The sequence below is a fragment of the Schistocerca cancellata genome, chromosome 3, assembly GCF_023864275.1.
Source record: "Schistocerca cancellata isolate TAMUIC-IGC-003103 chromosome 3, iqSchCanc2.1, whole genome shotgun sequence".
NCBI classification, from domain to species: Eukaryota; Metazoa; Arthropoda; class Insecta; order Orthoptera; family Acrididae; genus Schistocerca; species Schistocerca cancellata.
In genome coordinates, this window is record NC_064628.1 from 37014754 (window position 1) to 37033009 (window position 18256).

Here is an 18256-nt window from a genome sequence, read left to right on the forward strand (position 1 = left end):
ATTGGCAGTTGTAAACTTCATGATGGGTGGACTGGAAGTCCAGACTACATCTCTCAGCAACGGCTCTATGGCGCTGGAAACCTGGACCCTGACTGGTTGTTGCAGTAACTGTGGCAAAATATGCTGCCATAGTCTAGGCAATGTCTCATGGATCCGTGTGGAGAGTGCCGTTATTCATTACAGCAGCCATGGGGCACCTCCCTCCTCTGCCAGAAATTCTCCTGATGGTCTCCCATACAATGGTACTTTTGGTGGAACGATTAATGGTGTTCAGGAACTGTTGCCATGACCTCTTCTTGCTCTCACAAATAATGCGGCGACATCTTGCCCCTCACCACCCAAGAGGCTGCAAGATTCTCAGCAGTCGGCCGACAATTGAACCGACGGAGAGCTGCACGCCTGGTCCTGATTGCAGAGCGGCATTCCACCAAGGCACAGGTGGCCTCTTCTGGTGTCCTGTGGACTGTGGAATGGATGCTGCAGCGGCGTGGTGGACTGTTTTGGTAATATGATCCACCCACACCTCAACATTCGCACAGTGTTCGAATTGGGCCAACTGGCTATAAATTGTCCAGTCAGCTCCACTGAGCACCCATCGTGGTGGTCTCCTTTCAGGGCCCACGCCATCTGGCAGGTGAATCCAGATTGGGAAATGATCACTGCCATGCAAGTCAGCAACTACTTCCCAGTGAGCACTGGTGGCAAGAGCTGGAGAGCAAAGCGAGAGATTAATGGCAGAGAACGACCCAGTTGCTGTGCAGAAATGAGTACTCTGTCCTCCATTGAGCAAGTAGGCACAGGATGACAGGAGAAGCCTCTCAATTGCTCTACCCCTGGGGCAGGTAATTGCAGAGCCCCAAAGCACATTGTGGGCATTAAAATCACCACAAATAATGAATGGCTGGGGGAGCTGTGTAAGAAGGTCGGTGAGGGCCACTTCATCAAGTGCGTCATGTGGGGGCAAGTAAAGTGAACAGACAGTCAATGGATGACGCACGTGCACGGACACAGTGACGGCCTGTAAAGTCGTCGTAAGCGAGAGAGGCGAGGAGTGGTAGTCCGTCCTGACAAAAGTGGAGTGTATAGCCTCGTAGCTCAGGGGAGTATGAGGGATGGAAATAAGTCTCCTGGAGACAGAGACACAGTGGTCTACCCTGAGAGAGTAGATGAAGTTCCTCCACATGCGTCCTGAACCCTTGCAAGTTCCACTGAAGTATGGAAGCCATCTATGATGAGGGTAGCACCTTCATCCTGTCTCTCCGACAGGGCGGGGAGAAAGCAGCAGGTGGAGGGGCAGGCGTGGGGCGAGATGAGTGCCCCACACATACGTCGTATTCCATCACTCTGGGGAAGAGTCAGATGAAGCCTCACGTAAAACAACATCCGCATGGTCAGACGGTTTACCACGGGATTTGACCAGCTGTAGCTGCTGTACGGGAGCTTTCTGCGGTTTGGTGGGCTTTAGGGGAGCCGATGTGGCAGTGGTAATGGCCGTACTGGGCCTCGGAACTGCCTCAGCTGTTGGAGGTGCCAGGGGCTGGCCCAAGTTCACCATTGTACCCTTGTCTGCCGTTCAAGTAGGGGCTACCGGCTCTGAAACACTGGCTGTATTGCAACTACACTGACAGCTGCAGGTATTAGTACCAATACTCACCACCTCTGTCTGCGTTGAGGCATCGGCTTTTGGAGAAGGCTTTTGAACCAGGGATGCAAAAGATGTAGCAAATGTGGGAGGTTGCATCGACTTATAGATCTTCTTGGCCTCACCATATGGGATACGCTGGGTTGTTTTTATTTCCTGGACTACTCTAAAAATATTCGGCAGTCCCTACTCCAAACAGGGTGGTTTCCAGAGCGATTGATACATCTGGTTGGAGATGAGCGGCCTTACCACAGTTGCCACAAGTCGCTTCGCCTTTACACTCTAAGGTGGTATGCCCAAAACGCTGGCATTTAAAACAGCGCATTGGGGACGGGAAATAAGGCCGCACACTAAGGCGAAGGAAGCCAGCTTTAATATGTTCTGGAAGTTTCGTGCTACTGAAGGTCAGAATAAAGGAGTCAGATTTCACAAGATTGCCATCAACCCTCTTCGTGATATGTTGGACATCAACGATACCTTCCGGAGCCCACTCACGCTGCAGTTCGTCTTTGGGAATGTCGACTAGATCCCGGAATGACACAACACCTTTGCTAAAATTCAAGGTATAGGCAGTTCAGTGTCTATGGCATACTCCCCAAGGCATTTAGCAGCTTGCAGGTTAGTTGCTTGCTGGGAAGTGGAAGTTTCCACGAGCAAGGTCCCATTCACAAACGCTTCACTGATTTTAAGGAGCCACAGATGCCCTCCAAAGCCTTTTGTATATAGAAGGGTGAAACCTTCTCAAAACTACCCTCCTTCCGTTTTACAATGAGACACACATTCTGATTACCAGAATGCATTCTGTTACTAAAGACTTGACTTGTCAAAGATGTGCTGCAGTCAGGGGGACTGACTGCACGAGCCCTCTTCAGAGACTGGGTGTTAGAACCTTCCAGCGGCCCACCCTTTCCACTGGGAGGAGGAAAAGAGGATTTCGAAGGATCCATCTCGGTCCCACGAGCAGCTAGGGAACTAGAAGTCCACCTAGACAGAGCCCCGCGTGCCGAGGTAAGCCTTATACAACTGGGGTGCGGCAGGTGCCCCAGAGGTTGCCCGCTTGCGACTGTTCCACCCCAACAGCCATGCATCTTCTAGGCGCGCAGCACACCATAAGATTGAGGGGTTTTTATAGAGGTTTACCTTCCTTGCAATCCAGGCGGTCAAGCCAAGATTACCATTCCCCGCAGCACACAACATTCCACCGCCACGCCATACGGTGGTCGCTGAAGCATGTCCGGGGGTTACGGTGACAGGAGACTGGCGGCGCTGACCAGTCCGCAGCTCAGGACCCCGGGGTCGCCAAGCCCGTACTCAGCAAATGAATGCCGAGCCCCTGGGGGCAACTGTTACACATCCCCTAAATATGTACAGTGGAACCTTAGATAGCAAGCATAATAAGTTCCAGAATCTTATTCACAGTGTGAAACACTTGTTAATCGAAACAATTTATCCCATATAAATGAATTTAAAATACTATAATGCCTTCCGTGCAGAAAAAGTACTAAAATTTTTATCTTATTCAGGCCTTTTATTCAAAGGAAATTACACATACAGTATTATATACTTTATTAGTCACGATACATAAATAATTCTTTTTTACTAGGAAGCTGTCTATAGTTAATTGTTTTGGCCGACACTTAACACTTGGCGAAAATGCGATACAGCATTATCGTCAAATTTGTAGCACGCATAGCCACTGCTTTATTGGGGTGATGATTTTCAGTGTAATGCAACTGATTCCCATGCTTTCAGCATTTCTCTTATTGGCCCAGAAGATTGCTGCTTTGCTGTTACCGATTCTTCCTCCTCTTCCTATGAAGAACTCCTCTACACAACTTTGTGCTGTGAAATACACTGCAACTCCATAAGTTCTTCGGAGGTCATTTCCTGGCAGTGATCTTCCACCAGCTCATCAATATCATTGTTATCCGCTTCTAGTCCCAAGCTCTTGACCAAAGGCACAATCTCATTGACTACAGGCCCCACAGGGACTGACTCAAATGCCACATTCAACAATGCACTCTGTCCAAAGCTTCTTCCAAGCAGCACTGAGAGTTCTCTAGGTAACCCCTTCCCATGCCTTTTCGATCATGCACACAACAATCTTAAAGTGATATTTCCAAAACTCCCTGAGAGTGAGATTGGTAATTTCAGTCAACTCACTGCAATGCTCAAAGAGTGCTTTAGTGTACAGCTTCTTAAGATTAGAAATAATTTGGATCCATAGGCTGGCATAATGGTGTGGTTTTGAAAGGTGGAAATTGGATCTTAATGAACTCAAATTCTTCAAGGAGGTGGTCATGTAGGCCTGGAGAATGGGCAGGAGCATTGTCCATAACAAGTAACACATGGAATGGCAGATTCATCTCAAGCAAATAGTTTTTTCATCAAAGGACCAAACACTTCATTGATCCAATCACAAAAAAATACCACGTCACCCAAGCCTTGTTGTTGGACCTCCACATCACATTTAATCTGCTCTTCAGCACTTAACACTTCGTGGAATTTCTGAATGGTAAACAAGTAGTGGTTTAAATTGCAAATTGCTGCCTTCATAGGCACAGAGTAGCAGTGTGAGATGGTCTTTCATTGACTTGTGACCAGGCAATGCATTCTCATTTGTTGTTATAAAGGTATGCGTTGACTTCTTCCTCCACAGTAGACCCGTCTTGTCACAATTAAAAATCTGTTGCAGCAGATAACCATCTTGAAGTTCCTGATGAAGTTCTCTACTGCCTGCTTCGCCATGCTTCACAACATACTGACTGCCAGTTCTTTCCTTAAACTTCTTGAACCACCCATGGCTTCCCTCAAACAATTCTTTGGCTGCTGATGATCCTGGAGCCTTCCTAACAAGGTCCATAAAAATCATTCTTGCCTTCTCACAAATGATGTTCTTGTTAATAGTGTCACCTTCCAATTGCTTTTCATTTATCCATATAAGGGGCAACCTTTCGACATTGCACAGAATATGAAACCATTGTTTAGATACTCTTGTCACTCCTTAGAAGCATCTATTTGAGGATGTAGACTGATTGTATGTTCGTGCTAAATCAGCAACGCTCACACCATGTTCACATTTTTCAATGATTTTACATTTCATTTCCAAGGTAATTTTCTTTCTTATAAGGTCATCTTCTTGTAGCTCTATCTTTGGGGACATTTCTATGAAGGTTATTAAAATTTGCACACAAACTAACTCTGTGTCAACACAACTTTAGAAAAATGTATGACCACAAGCTATACTAAGATGGTAACAGAAAGAGTGCTAAACCCAGACTGCAGTACGTACTAAAGGCATTATTCACATACTGCTGCTGACGATGAAACATATTCATAGTGTTGAACGTTTCCGCCGTCATGTGTGAATGGCTGGTGATGCCACACTAAATCGTCACTCATTATGCGAAACATCGCTCTTTAAGTGCACTCTCCTTTATACATGGGTCAGATCCACTTTTGCCCAACAACAAACTCAAGTGATGAGTTTAAATGGGTAGCGGCAGAAACTCACAAGACAAGTCTCCGAGCACATGGACAGAGATGATGTTATAGGATTTGCTCATGTGTTTAAAGTGAGTATACAAAGCTAATATCTGATCTCTAGTTGTAACCTCATGATTTTTTATTTTCTTTTGATACTAGTCAAATGAAAAATTTCAACTTGAAGCGGAAAAAAAAATTTAAGTAGTTCCATCATTACACATGAGAATAAGATAGCTCTAATGTTAAGAGTAATTAAAATATAGCTGGAACATACCAATTAGTCACATATATACAGGGTGAGTCACCTAACATTACCGCTGGATATATTTCGTAAACCACATCAAATACTGACGAATCGATTCCACAGACTGAACGTGAGGAGTGGGGCTAGTGTAATTGGTTAATACAAACCATAAAAAAATGCACGGAAGTATGTTTTTTAACACAAACCTACGTTTTTTTAAATGGAACCCCGTTAGTTTTGTTAGCACATCTGAACATATAAACAAATACATAATCAGTGCCGTTTGTTGCATTGTAAAATGTTAATTACATCTGGAGATATTGTAAACTAAAGCTGACGCTTGAGTACCACTCCTCCGCTGTTTGATCGCGTGTATCGGAGAGCACCGAATTACGTAGGGATCCAAAGGGAACAGTGATGGACTTTGGGTACAGAAGAGACCGGAACAGCACATTACATCCACATGCTAACACCTTTTTATTGGTCTTTTTCACTGACGCACATGTACATTACCATGAGGGGTGAGGTACACGTACACATGTGGTTTCAGTTTTCAATTACGGAGTGGAATAGTGTGTGTCCCGACATGTCAGGCCAATACATGTTCAATGTGGTGGCCATCATTTGCTGCACACAATTGCAATCTCTGGCGTAATGAATGTCGTAATGTCGCCTCAGGCTGCCACAATACATTGTTTCATATCCTCTGGGGTTGTAGGCACATCACGGTACACATTCTCCTTTAACGTTACGCACCTTTCGCCGCCATCCTACGTTGGCGAATTGTATTGGATACAAACGACTCCGAGTGCAATGCCGTAGAGTCATCAAAGACAGCAAAAAATCTTGTTGGGCCTCTTTCACCAGCTCCTTTAACAGTTTTACTCCCTCTTCTGTCGTCTGGGGTGGCCTGCGCCGGCTGTCGGGCATTAAGGCCCACTCCTCGGTACCTGGCCTGACTTCAGGTGATGAGGTCCTCGTTGATCCTGTGGATATCTCCAACGCCTTCGGCCGCTTTTTCGTGGAGGTTTCATGCTCCGCCCATTACCACCCTGCCTTCCTTCCCAGGAAAGAGGCAGAAGAGGCTCGGCGACCTTCCTTCCACTCGCTGAATCTGGAAAATTATAATGCCCCCTTTACTATGCGGGAACTCGAACGTGCACTTGCACTGTCCCGGTCCCCTGCTCCGGGGCCAGATGCCATTCACATTCAGATGCTGGCACACCTTTCTCCAGCAGGCAAAAACTTCCTTTTTCGTACCTACAATCGCGTCTGGACTGAAGGTCAAGTCTCCATGCGTTGGCGTGACGCCGTCGCTGTTCCTATACCCAAACCCGGGAAGGAGAGACACCTTCCTACTAGTTACCGCCCCATTTCTCTTACAAGCTGTGTCTGTAAGGTGATGGAGCGCATGGTTAACGCTCGGTTAGTTTGGATTCTTGAATCTCGACGGCTACTTACCAATGTTCAATGCGGCTTTCGTCACTGCCGCTCCGCTGTTGACCACCTTGTGACCTTGTCGACATTCATCATGAACAACTTTTTGCGAAAGCGCCAAACAGTCGCCGTGTTCTTCGATTTGGAGAAGGCTTATGATACTTGTTGGAGAGGAGGTATCCTCCGCACTATGCACAGGTGGGGTCTACGCGGTCACCTGCCTCTTTTTATTGATTCCTTTTTATCAGATCGAAAGTTTAGGGTACATGTGGGTTCCGTATTGTCCGACATCTTCCTCCAGGAGAACGGAGTGCCTCAGGGCTCCGTCTTGAGCGTAGCCCTTTTTGCCATAGCGATCAATCCAATTATGGATTGCATTCCACCTAATGTCTCAGGCTCTCTTTTTGTCGATGACTTCGCGATCTACTGCAGTGCCCAGCGAACATGCCTCCTGGAGCGCTGCCTTCAGCATTGTCTAGACAGCCTATACTCATGGAGTGTGGCAAATGGCTTCCAGTTCTCTGAGGAGAAGACGGTTTGCATCAACTTTTGGCGATATAAAGCGTTCCTTCTGCCATCCTTACATCTCGGTCCCGTGGTTCTCCCATTCGTGGAAACAACTAAGTTTCTAGGGCTCACACTGGACAGGAAACTTTGTTGGTCTCCGCATGTCTCTTATTTGGCTGCTCGTTGTACACGTTCCCTTAATGTCCTCAGAGTTCTTAGTGGTTCATCTTGGGGAGCGGATCGCACTGTCCTGCTTCGCTTGTATCGGTCCATAGTCCGATCAAAGCTGAATTATGGGAGCCTCGTCTACTCGTTTGCTTGGCCATCCCTCTTACGCCGTCTCAACTCCATCCACCATAGGGGGTTACGTCTTGCGACCATAGCTTTCTACACTAGTCCCGTCGAGAGTCTTTATGCTGAAGCTGCCGAATTACCATTGACCTACCGGCGCGACGTACTGCTTTGTCGGTATGCCTGTCGGCTGTTGTCAATGCCCGACCACCCCTCTCATCAGTCCTCCTTCACCGATTCTCTCGACCGTCAGTATGGGTTGTATGTGTCTGCCCTGCTGTCCCCTGGAGTCCGCTTTCGTCGCCTACTTCGATAATTGGATTTTGCCCTCCCTACCACCTTCAGAGAGGGTGAGAGCCCAACACCACCTTGGCTCCAGGCTCCGGTTCATGTTTATCTCGACCTCAGCTCGCTCCCGAAGGAGGGTACTTCGGCTGCAGTGTATTGCTCACGGTTTGTCGAACTTCGTGCGCGACTTGCCAGTCACACCTTTATTTACACTGATGGTTCCAAAACTGATGATTGTGTCGGCCGTGCCTTTGTCATCGGGGCCGTCACCTTTAAATACTGGCTCCTCGACCAGTGTTCCAGCTTTACGGCCGAGCTTTTTGCTCTCCATCAGGCCGTTCAGTATGCCCGCCGCCACCGCCATTCATCTTATGTACTCTGCTCTGATTCACTCAGTGCTCTTCAGAGCCTTGGAGCTCCATATCCGGTCCATCCCTTGGTGCAATGGATCCAGCAGTCCCTCCATTCTTTTGCTGAGGGTGGCTCTCCTGTCAGTTTTCTGTGGGTTCCCGGCCATGTAGGAGTGCCTGGGAATGAGGCTGCTGATGCTGCAGCCAAGGCTGCAGTCCTCCTGCCTCGGCCAGCCTCCCATTGTGTCCCGTCATCTGATGTTAGTGGGGTTGTTTGTAAGAGGCTTGTGTCCTTGTGGTGGGATACTTGGTCCTCACTTCAAGGAAACAAGCTCCGGGCAGTAAAACCATTCCCAACTGCTTGGACAACCTCCTCCCGACCATCTCGGCGAGAAGAGGTCCTTCTGACCAGGGTGCGGATTGGGCATTGCCGGTTTAGCCACCACTACCTGCTCTCCGGTGACCCAGCCCCGCAGTGCCCTTGTGGTCATGCATTAACAGTGCGCCATGTTTTATTGTCGTGTCCCCGTTTTAGTCAATCTCGTGTTGTCCTGTCTCTGCCATCTACTTTACAGGATATTTTACTGGATGACGCTCGAGTAGCTGCTCGTGTTCTTCATTTCATTACTTTGACTGGATTGTCCAAACACATCTAACTCTTTCACTTATTTTATCTGCCTCTTTGTAAGCACTTTCTGGTGTCCCCCCCCCCCCTTGAGTTTTACTAGATTCTATGTGCTATAACAATTGTGACTGGGCGCTAATGACCTCAGGAGTTGAGCGCCCTTAAACCCAAAAAAAAAAAAAAAAAAAAATCTCCTTTAACGTACCCCACAGAAAGAAGCCCAGAGGTGTAAGATCAGGAGAACGGGCTGGCCAATTTACGCGTCCTCCACGTTCTATGAAACGCCCGTCGAACATCCTGTCAAGGGTCAGCCTAGTGTTAATTGCGAAATGTGCAGGTGCACCATCATGCTGATACCACATACGTCAATGCGTTTCCACTGGGACAAACTCTATTCCACTTCATAATTGAAAACGGAAACCACGTGTGTACGTTTACCTCACCCCTCATGGTAATGTACATGTGCGTCAGTGAAAAAGACCAACAAAAAGGTGTTAGCATGTGAACGTAATGTGCTGTTCCAGTCTCTTCTGTACCTAAGGTCCATCACCGTTTCCTTTGGATCCCTACGTAATTCGGTGCTGTCCGATACACACGATCGAACAGCCGAAGAGTGGTACTCAAGCGTCAACTTTAGGTTACAATATCTCCGGATGTAATTAACATTTTACAATGCAACAAATGGCAATGATTACGTATTTGTTTATATGTTCAGATGTGCTAACAAAACTAATGGGGTTCCATTTAAAAAAACGTAGGTTTGTGTTAAAAAACATACTTCCGTGCATTTTTTTTTTATGGTTTGTATTAACCAATTACACTAGCCCCTCTCCTCACGTTCGGTCTGTGGAATCGATTCGTCAGTATTTAATGTGGTTTACAAAATATATCCAGCAGTAACGTTAGGTGACTCACCCTGTATACCCAGGAGGAACAGTATAGGACTTCGTACACAGTGGATCATTGTTAATACAATTGTATCACAATTATTGAGTCTAAGGTTTTCATGTTTGCTGTTAGATTATTCTGAATATAGTGTATTCTCTATGAAAGGAGTACTGTGGCATACAATTTTTATACATTCACTGCTTTTGCATTATAAGAAAACTTTGAAAAATTAAAAATAAATCATTTTGATACCTTTTAGACAATACAGAAGCCATGTAAAAACTGATGCTCTAACCTTTTTATGAGTTCTGATGTATGATAATGTGGACCTTTGATCAAAATTGCTGACTGGCAAACTCTTCAAAGTTGTCACACTATGCGCTTAGCTCAAGGGTTGTTGTTTCCTCATGTAGATCACTACAATGCATAAAAAAATAAATGTTAGCACAGATTAGTGGTCAGCCTGACAAAAACTTGCATTGAGTAATATGTCAATGTTAGTGCAATGACAAACTTACCTGATCTGATATAGCTGCTTCTCATCTTAGCATATGACTTCCCCACGAGCTGCCAATATTAGCACTGCCATCGGGATTCTCACACTTCTTTGTGTCTTTCTTCATATCCTTCTTTCTACCTACTATCATACATGCAGCATGAATACGTGTGATTGCAGCAAGAATTGGGGAGCGCTGACCACCTATTTGAAAGAATAGAACACATGGTCAGTCTGACATTAAATATAGTATAGGAAGATTGAGAAGACCAGCCTTGCTAACAGAGTTTCAATGAAGATCATAATTTGCAGCACTGTCCCCAGAACTGATCGTGGCCCCCTGGTTCTGAAGTGAGTGAAAAGACTTTGAGGGTTCTACAATATGTAATCAAAAGTATCTGGACACCCCCAAAAACATATGTTTTTCATATTCGGTGCAATGTGCTGCCACCTACTGACAGTTACTCCCTATCAGCGACCTCAGCAGTCATTAGACATCATGACAGAGCAGAGTAGGGTGCTCCGTGGAACTCACAGACTTCGAATGTGGTCAGGTGATTGAGTGTCACTTGTGTCATACATCTGTGCACGAGATTTCCACACTCATAAACATCCCTAGGTCCACTGTTTCCAATTTGGTAGTGAAGTGGAAACGTGAAGGGAAACATACAGCACAAAAGCATACAGGCCGACCTCAATCTGTTGACTGACAGACACCGCTGACAGTTGAAGAGGGTCATAATGTGTAATAGGCAGACATCTATCCAGACTATCACACAGGAATTCCAAATTGCATCAGGATCCACTGCAAGTACTATGACAGTTAGGCGGGAGGTGAGAAAACTTTGATTTCATGGTCGAGTGGCTGTTCATAAGCCACACATCACGCCGTTAATACCAAACTACACCTTACTTGGTGTAAGGAACATAAACATTGGATGATTTAAAGTGGAAAAACATTGTGTGGAGTGACGAATCATGGTGCACAATGTGGCGATCTAATGGCAGGGTGTGGGTATGGCGAATGCCCAGTGAACGTCATCTGCCAGCGTGTGTAGTGCCAACAGTAAAATTTGGAGGTGGTGGTGTTATAGTGTGGTCATATTTTTCATGGAGGGGGCTTCCACCCCCTTGTTGTTTTGCATGGTGCTATCACAGCAGAGGCCTAAATTGACGTTTTAAGTACCTTCTTGCTTCCGACTGTTCAAGAGCGATTTGGGGATGGTGACTGTATCTTTGAACATGGTCAAGCACCTGTTCATAATGCACAGCCTGTGGCAGAGTGGTTGCATGACAATATCATCCCCGTAATGGACTGGTCTGCGCAGAGTCCTGACCTGAATCCTATAGAACGCCTTTGGGATGATTTGGAACGCCGACATCATGCCAGGCCTCACCTCCCAACATCGATACCTCTCCTCAGTGCAGCACTCCATGAAGAATGGTCTGCTATTCCCAAGGAACCTTCCAGCACCTGACTGAACATATACCTGTGAGAGTGGAAGCTGCCATCAAGGCTAAGGGTGGGCTAACACCATATTGAGTTCCAGCATTACCGGTGGAGCGTGCCACGAACTTGTAAGTCATATTCAGCCAGGTGTATGGATACTTTTGATCACATAGTGTCTGTCTAGCTAAGCTATGACTTCCTGGACTTGTACCAAGGGACTGAGAACTGTAGAGTCCTCCTAAATGGGACAGGTGTGCACTACATATCTGATACCACTCCCCCCTTGTGTGTGTGTCAGTCAGTCCAGATAACGACAGCTGTAGGGGGCCCAGAAATGTCGGTATAAGGACCAAATAAATGTCCCCTACAGGTGAGAGTATTCAAAATCCTAATGATTAACTGCTGAAACATTCATTATAATGTGTCAGAGCTTGAACTGCTCCTAAAAAAGCAGTGAACTCACATAATACCAGCAGCAAAAAGCTGATTAAAATCCAAAATTGAAAGCAGTAAGATTTTTTGAGAAACCTTAAGTGTGTATTGAAAGGAGAGGCTAATGGTAAAATGGAGGTGGTGTATTTGTCACAGTAAATAAGATACTCAAATCTGCCAAGGTATACACCAAGGTATACAATGAAGGTATATCCGAGATTTACTGGGCAAGACTCATTATCAAGGGAGGATGTAAACCAGATCCTTCTATCAATCACCAGACTCATATCTAGGTGTGATAAAATTTTTTAGAGAAAACCTGAGTTCACTACTGGAGAGGGCTTAATCATCCAACAATCAACTGGCAAATTATAATTTTGTAAGTGGTGGGCATGACAAGATGTCCTGTGAAACATTACACTAAATGCATTCTCTGAGAACTACCCAGAACAGATTATTTGGAAGCACACTCATGGTGGGAATATACTGGATCTAACAGCAACAAATAGACTTGACTTCTTTGGGGTATCCAGATAGACACTTATGTCATTAACCATGAGCCAATAGCAACAACAATAATTACAGATTTTATTTTCAGCAAACTATATAAAGAGGAAGCAGTGTCAATAAAGAGCTTGAAATATTTAATTCTAGAATGAAGCACATAGAAGAACTGTGGATCAGGTTTGGAAGAATAGTTGACCGTGCACTTTAGTGTCACACCTCAATAATGAACCCAAACTGTTTAGTTCGAGAGAGGAGGATATAGATGAACTGTGGGACAGGTTTGGAAGAACAATTGACCATGCACTTTATACATGTGTACATAATGGAACAGTTCATGATTAGAGGGATATAATTATTGTACAGAAATATCTAAAGAAAAAGAGCATTGGGGGTAGAGATAAGAAAATGCCGAATGAAATGCATTTATCTGTCAAGAGGGAAATGTGACTGCTGTAGCAGAAAATTATCAAAGGATCTCTCACAAAAACCCCCAAGAAATTATGATCAAATGTGTTGTATATGTGGTACAAAGTCAGGGCAAGACACTCGTGGACAAGACAGTGATTGAAAGTGAGGGTAGCAAAGCAAAAGCAGAAATGCTGAAATTGGTTTTCTAATATTCCTTTACAAATGAAAATCCACAGTTATTGCCCCAATTTAATTCTTGCACCACTGCAAATATGAGTGATGTAGATATTACTGTCAGAGGTGTTGAGAAAAAACTGAAAGTGGTAAAATTAACAAAGTTCAAGGACCCAATGGAATATGTATCAGATCCGGTACTGAATTCATGGATAGTTAGCCCCTCTTTTATCCATAGTCTACTGTAGATCACTTAAAAAAAAAAAAAAAAAAAAAAAAAAAAAAAAAGCGAGGTTCAATGGTTTGATAAAAGCACAGGTCACACCCGTAGGGTAACAGGAGTGTCTCACAAAACTGCTGTCTAATATCCTTAACAGCCATTTATTATAGAATCTTGGAACATATTCAGAACTCAAATGTAATGATACACTATGTGATCAAAAGTATCAGGACACCTGGCACCCTCCATCGGTAATGCTGGAATTTAATATGGTGTTGACCCACCCTTAGCCTTGATGACAGCTTCCACTCACGCAGGCATACGTTCAGCCAGGTGCTGGAAGGTTTCTTGGGGAATGGCAGCCCATTCTTCATGGAGTACTGCACTGAGGAAAGGTATCAATGTTGGTCAGTGAGGCCTGGCATGAAGTCGACTTTCCAAAACATCACAAAGGTGTTCTACAGGATTCAGGTCAGGACTCTGTACATGCCATTACAGGGATGTTATTGTTGTGTGACCACTCCACCGCAGGCCGTGCATTATGAACAGGAGCTCGATTGTGTTGAAAGATGCAATCGTCATCGCCGAGTTGCTCTTCAACAATGGTCCCTGAGTTGCTCTTCAACAGTTGGAAGCAAGGAGGTGCTTAAAACATCAATGTAGGCCTGTGCTGTTCTAGTGCCATGCAAAACAACTAGGGGTGCAAGCCCCCACCATGAAAAACATGACCACACCATAACACCACCATCTCTGAATTTTGCTGTTGGCACTACACTCGCTGGCAGATGACGTTCACCGGGCATTCGCCATACCCACATCCTGCTAATGGATCGCCACATTATGTACCATGTTTCATCACTCCACACAATGTTTTTCCACTGTTCAATCATCCAATGTTTACGCTCCTTACACCAAGTGAAGTGTCGTTTGGCATTTACTGGCATGATGTGTGGCTTATGAGCAGCCACTTGACCATGAAATCCAAGTTTTCTCACCTCCCTCCTAACTGTCATAGAACTTGCAGTGGATACTGATGCAGTTTGGAATTCCTCTATGATGGTATATATAGATGTCTGCCTATTACACCTTATGACTCTCTTCAACTGTTGGGGGTTTCTGTCAGTCAACAGACGAGGTTAGCCTGTATGCTTTTGTGCTTTAATGTGTCCCTTCATATTTCCGCTTCACTATCACATTGGAAACAGTGGACCTAGGGATGTTTAGAAGTGTGGAAAGCTAATGGGAAGTGTCACTGTCATTTCATACTAAACAAATTCATCAAGAGAAGTTAAACATTAAGACAGTACTTTTTTATGATGTGAGGCTGATAGTGTAATTAGAATTTTCATCACCAGCTCAGGCCCTCTCTCAGCTTTTTTTTATTTGGAGGTTCTGAGATGATTGCAGAACAGTAAAGGTCTAAAAAGACTGAACTTGTGGCAGGATACTGGTTTTTCAAACAGTTCACACAGCCATCACAATGTCCCAGTTGTTGGTCAAAAACAATATGGCTCCCTTTTCCCATGTAACTTAGTTGCCTGACCCAGCTTTGTAAAATTTCTTCTTGTTTCAGTGCATGAAGAGAGGCATGAAAGGACACCCAATTTGATGTTGAGAAGCAGCCAAGGAAAAAAAAAATGACAGAGAAATTGGCTGTCACCCCCACAGATAAGTATTAGAATGTTTGTTAAAATTGAACCTCTGGTTTAATAAATGTATTTAGTATAATAGAGAGTATTCTGAAAGTGGTAAATTGTTTTGTAAACAAAATTGAAATATATAGCTTTAACCTTTTTTAACTCATTATATATCAACGAGTACAAAGCAGATTGGGACTATTGAAGATTTCTGGGTACTGTGTAGCAGCATTCTTTACCTTTCACTTTTGTTTCCACTGATATTTCTTTCAATATCCATTTGACTACTTTTAAGTCAAGGCAAGAAAATCTTTAATGTATTCATGGCTGGAATGTAGAAAATGCTGAAATTTATATAACATAATGGACACTGTTTGGTAATTAGTAATGAAACAACTAATATGACTTTAGAATGCACAATCACATCAAAAACCCAAATTTCTGATCTATTCAATTTATTTATTCAGATGAAATACAAAAAAGAACAAATGCTGCAGCAAATAATAAAGAGTGCTATCGAAATTTAGAATAAATATTAGATGATACGTTAAAACTACATTTAAAATCAATTATTTTTTGTTATGTAGAAGCTACGAATGAACAAAAAAATTAAAGTTACTGTCAAGTTTAGGAAAATATTGTGACATGAAATGATAATTCCACACAGATATCTAGTATTGTAGTTCCATAAAAAGCAAAGTGAAGGTTTTGTTTGTGTTTTTTCTCTCTCTTAACTAACTGTGCAACTCATCTACATCTTTACTCAGCTGAGGGATCTAAATGACATTTCAGCAGTGCACACTGTTGGTCAAATTATCATATAATTTAAACCAATTCTAATCTAATCTAATCTTAACAAATCGTCTTACCAATGTTGTTTCTGAAAGGAGGTCACTTTTTCATCACAGCTCTGTTTCTCAATAAAAAATAACAACTTCTACTTCTAGATTTTTCCTGTGACATAAATCTCAGCCATTGCCTTCACAGCTTTGATGAAAATACCTATGCTTATATTTTCAGTAACACTGGGATGATTTAAAATTGCTTGCACTGGTGTCCCATTGTTGTCTATAAATCATGATTCAAGTGACATAACTAGAGAGTATAGGTAGGCAATAAAAAGCTTTACTTAGTATAATCAAGTGGAGTGGCCATAGGAATGTTCAAATGATGAGTTTGTCATGCAAAAATTCTGAGCATCCGAATGATGAGTGACAAAAAATTATATGTATTTTTTATTCCATGGAAATCATAAAATTTGTCTTTTGATTTGACTCTGTGTTTGTAAAAAATCTCTAAAAGTTCCTATTTCTACATGGTGGTGTGTAGACTGAGAGACACACTCCACATACATATTTATTTGCATCTGCCTCCAGACATGAGGAATATCTTGATATAATTTTGACACACAAATGAATGTTGCAATACATTACTGGAAAGTTTGTGTATAACTTTTTGGCTTCACCCCATGAACTACAGAAATGACTTATAGTTTCCTTGATCATTATAAAATGTTTAGAAAACAGTAATATAGACTTGCATTTTTCAGATCTTTTAGACAAGGGTTGCAAGTTTTATCTTTCTAAGAGTGCTGTCCTTAAATTATCTGATCACTCATTTTATCACTTCAACTGTATTTGTATTTTCTGGTACCTTATCGACATCATTGACCATTAAGTGACTGATGGGAAGCACAATGAACAGGCACAGTTTCTGGAAATTTATCATGATACTTTCTTGAATACCAAGAATTTTACCGGCCATTGTAAAGCATCCATTGAACACTAAAGCCAGTAAGCCTAGTCATCTGTAATCTTACCTTTTCTGTGAATTGCAGAACAGTACCTTCTTTACTTCCTGCATCAAATTTATGAAGCTTGACAATAGCTATAAGTTATTCTTTCATTGTACACGTAACATCAGCATCTTCTTTAATACACCCTATTCCAAGAGATTGCTGTAGTATATCGAGAGGTTGTAACAATGGAAAATTGTACTGAAATGCAGGAGGATCTGCAATGAATTGACGCATGGTGCAGGGAATGGCAATTGAATCTCAATGTAGACAAGTGTAATGTGCTGCGAATACATAGAAAGAAAGATCCTTTATTATTTAGCTACAATATAGCAGGTCAGCAACTGGAAGCAGTTAATTCCATAAATTATCTGGGAGTAGGCATTAGAAGTGATTTAAAATGTAATGACCGTATAAAATTAATCTTCCGTAAAGCAGATGCCAGACTGAGATACATTGGAAGAATCCTAAGGAAATGCAATCCAAAAACAAAGGAAGTAGGTTACAGTACACTTGTTCGCCCACTGCTTGAATACTGCTCACCGGTGTGCAATCCGTACCAGATGGGGTTGATAGAAGAGATAGAGAAGATCCAATGGAGAGCAGCGCACTTCATTACAGGATCATTTAGTAATCACAAAAGTGTTATGGAGATGATAGATAAATTCCAGTGGAAGACTGCAAGAGAGATGCTCAGTAGCTCGGTATGGGCTTTTGTTGAAGTTTCAAGAACATACCTTGACCAAGGAGTCAAGCAGGTATATTGCTCCCTCCTACGTATATCTCGTGAAGAGACCATGAGGGTAAAATCAGAGAGATTAGTGCCCACACAAAGGCATACCAACAATCTTTCTTTCCACGAACAATACGAGACTGGAATAGAAGGGAGAACTGATAGATGTACTCAAAGTACCATCCGCCACACACCGTCAGGTGGCTTGCGAAGTATAGATGTAGATGTAGAGACATTTGCTCCTTGATACTAATTTCAGGTGCCTCTTCAGCCTACAACACAAATTCTTTATTTTCAGACTCAAAAATGTTGATCATATTGTTCTGGACTCTGTGATAGGTAAATTCATATTTTCATGTGTGTGTTCATTTGGTGATCTTCAAGAAATTCATCTCCTGTGTTGATGCAGAAATAAAGTAGGTCTTAAAATTTCTGTCTTCAGAGTATTATTGTTTTGAAAATTGAGTTCAGTTTGATTCTGTTTCTCAGTTATGTCATCCATGACTGAATTCACTTTTTCAATAAGATTTCTTCTTTTTATCATCATAGAAACACAAAACAATTTGCCATCAGCTGCCAATTCTGAATAACAATGTATTTTTAAATTTTGACCTTGCAAAGTATAAAAAAATAGTTATTTTGAGCA

At 43.1% G+C, this 18256-nt stretch overlaps 1 protein-coding gene across 3 annotated transcripts in view; it reads right to left on the bottom strand.

The window, feature by feature from the left end:
- Positions 1 to 18256, bottom strand: part of LOC126176862 (uncharacterized) — a 50068-nt gene that overhangs the window by 24347 nt on the left and 7465 nt on the right. For 2 of the 3 annotated variants that reach the window (XM_049924051.1, XM_049924052.1), the window contains exons 2-4: positions 10277 to 10458; positions 10054 to 10175; positions 2783 to 2975 (exon numbers count right to left, since the gene is read on the bottom strand). In XM_049924051.1, coding sequence (XP_049780008.1) covers positions 2783 to 2839 — 57 coding nt within the window. In that variant the 5' untranslated portion in view covers positions 2840 to 2975; positions 10054 to 10175; positions 10277 to 10458. The remainder of the gene's footprint in view (positions 1 to 2782; positions 2976 to 10053; positions 10176 to 10276; positions 10459 to 18256) is intronic. The other variant, XM_049924053.1, reaches the window with a different exon arrangement.